The 5,000-nt window shown below is 45.8% G+C and overlaps 1 protein-coding gene across 3 annotated transcripts in view; it reads right to left on the reverse strand.

The window, feature by feature from the left end:
• Nucleotides 1–2,161: 2,161 nt before the first annotated feature.
• Nucleotides 2,162–5,000, reverse strand: part of ints15 (integrator complex subunit 15) — a 13,443-nt gene continuing 10,604 nt past the window's right edge. For all 3 annotated transcript variants that reach the window (XM_080856600.1, XM_080856602.1, XM_080856601.1), the window contains one exon: nt 2,162–4,341. In XM_080856600.1, coding sequence (XP_080712726.1) covers nt 4,107–4,341 — 235 coding nt within the window. In that variant the 3' untranslated portion in view covers nt 2,162–4,106. The remainder of the gene's footprint in view (nt 4,342–5,000) is intronic.

Raw genomic sequence — 5,000 nt, forward strand, 5'->3', positions numbered from 1 at the left:
ACACACACTCACACACACACTCACACTCACACTCACACTCACACTCACACTCACACTCACACACACACACACACACACACACACACTCACACACGTACACACACACACACACACACACCTCACTCCCCTCCCCCTAAACAGACCCACCTCACATCTAAAACCCTCACAGCTCTCATCTGTCCGGACCTCATACTGCTTCCTTTAATGTTACACACCTCAACCTCATGACTCTAAACATTGTGGCACGACACCTTTCCCTACTCACCCCACCCCACTCCTAAACCGAGACGCGGGGGACCTGTGATAAATTAGCGCGAGCTAATCCTCACCAGAACCTCATCAGTCTGACCCTCACAGCGGAACAGACTGCTACCACATCAGCACATATCCTAAGCCGTCTTCTTAACGTTGATTTGGCCGTTCAGATTCACACACTCACCCCTTCAGGTTGTGTTTTCAGGCGGGGGAATGAGTCCACACACACACACACACACACACGCACCCTTCAGGTTGTGTTTTCAGGCGGGGGAATGAGATTTGAAGTGCCATATACAAAACAGACTTGACTGACAATGACTTATATCAGTGCCGCAGTGCCCTACTGAAGACAGTGTCTTTATGATGCCATAGTGTCTCTATGATGTCACAGTGGCATTGTGAGGTCACATTGTCTTTATGGATTAACGTTCATGTCTGCACAGTGCTGGTGGAGGGTTTTGTATGTTATCGTAACGTCGTTAATTATCGGAAGGCGTGTGTTATCGGCAAACGTTCGCGTTGTCATGTGAATCCAGTGTTAAACTGAAGTTATAACATTGTTAATCCATTATTAAACTTAGCATTTTGATAGTTTCAACAGAATGTCCAATGTTTGTCAATGTCCGATAACTGGCATAGGTACGCTAAAGGGCTTCCTCTAACACCTTGTTTTATGTTAAGCACTTTGAATTGCAACTTTTGTATGAAATGTGCTATATAAATAAAGTCTTACTTACTAACTTATAAGTTGTTCCAGCCAAGACCAGACAGAAGCAGTCACTCTGGAACTGATGACATCACAATGGGCACTGTGATGTCACAGTGTCTACACGACGTTCTAATGGCCGAGCTACAGAATACTCTCTGTGACTGAACCGTAGCATTGTGATGTCACAGGACATTTTGATTGCAGACCCAGTGCTAACCTGCAGCCAAAAGCTGCCTGTCCCAAAACGCTGGTGTTTTGTTCTGGTTTATGAAGGTATGAACCAAGTCAAGCTGTCAATCAAACGCTGGTGTTTTGTTCTTGTGCATGAAGGTATGAACCAAGTCAAGCTGTCAATCAAGGGAAGTGAACTGCAGTGTACATGTGAAGGATTTATTTTGTAATAAATCTGATTGGAAATTAAGAATCCGTGAGGTTTTCCTCTACCACGTTTAGGGTGTTTCACAAAGCAACATATAACAAAGCCCTTCATGTGTCTGGACACAAAGCAACACTTACATATATAATAATAATTATATATAATATGATATAGCCTTTTATGTGACTGGAACTCTTTGTGTGTGTGTGTGTGTGTGTGTCTGCTAGAGTTCTATCATACATATATATAACTGACCTCTTATTTAGTGTGTGAATGACTGATCTCATACATATATAACAGCCCCTATACAAACCATATATAACACACATATGTAAGGGATAATGTATAGAACGCAGGTCATTGTCGGGAAAATAAGCCCCGACAGGGCGAACAGCACCCCGACGCGAAGCGGAGGGGTGTTGATTCACCGTGAAGGGGCTTATTTTTATTAGCTTATTAGCAAGGGGCTTATTAGCAAGGGGCTTATTAGCAACGGTCAGTTATCGGAAAATAGTTGACCACAGAACGTTGGGAAGCCCCATTCAAGTGAATGGAGCATTCTACAGCATTAAGAAGAGCCGTGTAATAAAAGGGTATAAACCAACACATCACAGACGTGTGTGTGTGTGTGTGTGTGTAAACACAGTCATAGACACGTGTGTGTGTGTGTGTACCATGTATAACACACATAGAAGGGCATAAACAGCCACGTCGTCATCATCAAGAAGTGTGTGTGTGTGTGTACAAACACAGTCATAGACGCAAACCTTTAAAAACAGAAGAATCTATTTAATCTGGACTTCCTCCAATGTGAAAAAGAAAAAAAAAGATACACAGAAACCCTAAACCCGCCTGTCAATCAGTACAGCACCTCTCGTCCCATTGGCTGACACATGCTCAACCTCTCTTCCCATTGGCTGACACATGCTAAACCTCTCCTCCCATTGGCCGACACATGTTAGACCCCACCCACAACTTCACTTCCTGGTTCTATAGCTGCACCAGTTCCCATAAACCTTTGCAATAGAAATATAACATTGAAAGGATAGAAAAAAGAACACATCAAGGGTCTAGAAAGAGAGAGAGAGAACATTAACTGGCACCTCCACAGGCCGATGCTCAGGACTACATCACCCATGGTGCATTTCACCAGTCACCACTCTGGTAAGCTCAGTGGTGTCTTTAACTGGCACTCTGTGATGTAGTTCCTGTACAGCAGGAAAGGATCCCCATAGTAAGTGTAAATGTTTAATAACCTTCAGCTCAGGACTACATCACCCATGGTGCATTTCACCAGTCACCACTCTGGTAAGCTCAGGGGTGTCTTTAACTGGCACTCTGTGATGTAGTTCCTGTGTAGCAGGAAGAGGATCCAAATAGTGAGTGTAAAACACACACATACACATACAGTTACACACACACACACACACACACACACACACAAAAACACACACACACACACACACACACATATAAAGGGCATAAATGCTAAATAACCTTCAGTTCAGTTTGGGAACATGCACCCCCTGTCACACACACAGTTACACGCTCACACTCTCACACACACAATTATACAAACACACACAATTATACAAACACACATTCATTGGTGACCATCAGTGCCATGCATATTTCTTCCTGGACAACACACCGCCTCATGCCCAGAACACAGGACGTTTTCCATGCATGCGTATGGTTGTGTGTGTGTGTGTGTGTGTGTGTGTGTGTGTGTGTGTGAGTGTGTAAGAGATAAAGAGATAGAGAAAGTGTGTGTTTTCATGAGTGGGTACTTGTCTGTGTGTGACTCGGTATGAGTGTGTATGTGTGTGTGTGTGTGTCTAAGAGATAAACAGATAGAGAAAGTGTGTGTGTTTCCATGTCTGGGTACTTGTCTGTGTGTGACTCGGTATGAGTGTGTATGTGTGTATGTGTGTGTGTGTGTGTGTGTGTGTGTGTGTGTGTGTGTGTGAGTGTGTGTGTGTCTAAGAGATAAACAGATAGAGAAAGTGTGTGTGTTTCCATGTGTGGGTACTTGTCTGTGTGTGACTCGGTATGAGTGTGTGTGTGTGTGTGTGTGTGTGTGTGTGTAAGAGATAGAGAAAGTGTGTGTGTTTCCATGTGTGGGTACTTGTCTGTGTGTGACTCAGTGTTAGTGTGTATGTGTGTGTGTGTGTGTGTGACTCAGTATTAGTGTGTGTGTGTGTTAGCGTGTCTAGCTGTGAATTAGTACTTCTAAATGTGTGTGATGATAGGCGTGTGAGTTTGTACATACATGCAGTGTGTGTGTGTGTGTGTGTGTGTGTGTGTGTGTGTGTGTGTGTGTGTGTGTGTGTGTGTGTGTGTGTGTGTGTGTGTGTGGTTTCAGTGGCGGTAAGGAAAGAGGGCCGGTAAGGAAAGCCCATGGCTGGGTGGAAGGCATGGTGTGTGTGCGGTGTGTGTGTGTGTGCGTGCGTGCGTGTGTTTGTGTGTGTCTGTGTGTGAGTGTGTGTGTGTGTGTGTGTGTGTGTGTGTGTGTGTCTATGTGTGTGTGTGTGTGTGTGTGTGTGAGTGTGTGTGTGAGTGTGAGTGTGAGTGTGTGTGTGTGCGTGTAAGTGTGTGTCTGTGTGTGTGAGTGTGTGTGTGAGTGTGTGTGTGCGTGTGTGTGTGTGCGTGTGCGTGCGTGTCTGTCTGTGTGTGTGTGTGTGTGTGTGTGCGTGTGTGTGTGTGTGTGTGTGTGTGTGCGTGCGTGTAAGTGTGTGTCTGTGTGTGTGTGTGTGTGTGTGTTTAGCGTATGGGCCGATAAGGAAAGCCCATGGCCGGGTGAAAGGCGTGCGGTGAAATGACGGTGTGTGTGTGTGCGTTGTGAGGCGAGAGCGCGGCGTGTGTGTGTGTGTGTGAGTGGATGTGCGGGGACAGGGGGCTGGGGTGGGGGTGGGGGGGCAGTCCCGTGGGGCGGGGGGCGTGGATGTGGGGGTACAGGGGCGGCTGGAACGGGCCCGACATCACCAGCTGCATCAAACTGTAAACAAACAAACAAACAAACATCACAATAGCAAACAAGTAAACATCAAAGGAAAGTACTACACATTTATGGCCTCAACAAGCAATGTGTGTGTGGTTGTGTGTGTGTGTGTGCATGAGACACATTGTGTATGTGTGTGTCTGCGTGTGTTTGTGTGTGTGTGTGTATACAAACAAACATCACAATAGCAAACAAGTAAACATTAAAGGAAAGTAAACACATCATACTACACATTTGTGGCCTCAACAAGCAATGTGTGAGTGGTTGTGTGTGTGTATGTGTGTGTGCAAGAGACACACGCACACATGTACATTTGTGTATGTGTGTGTCTGCGTGTGTGTGTGTGTGTGTGTGTATACAGATACATAACAGTACAATTGTGAGTGTGTGTGTGTGTGTGTGTGTGTGTGTGTGTGTGTGTGTTTGTGTGTGCGTGTATGGGAGAGAGGGTGTGTGTGTGTGTGAGTGTGAGTGTGTGTGTGGGAGAGAGGGTGTGTGTGTGAATGTGTGGGAGAGAGGGTGTGTGTGTGTGTGTGTGTGTGTGTGTGTGTGTGTGTGGGAGAGAGGGTGTGTGTGTGTGAGTGTGAGTGTGTGTGTGTGAGAGAGGGTGTGTGTGTGAATGTGTGGGAGAGAGGGTGTGTGTGTGTTAGAGATGC

The sequence above is a fragment of the Sprattus sprattus genome, assembly GCF_963457725.1.
Source record: "Sprattus sprattus genome assembly, chromosome: 1".
Lineage (NCBI taxonomy): Eukaryota > Metazoa > Chordata > Actinopteri > Clupeiformes > Clupeidae > Sprattus > Sprattus sprattus.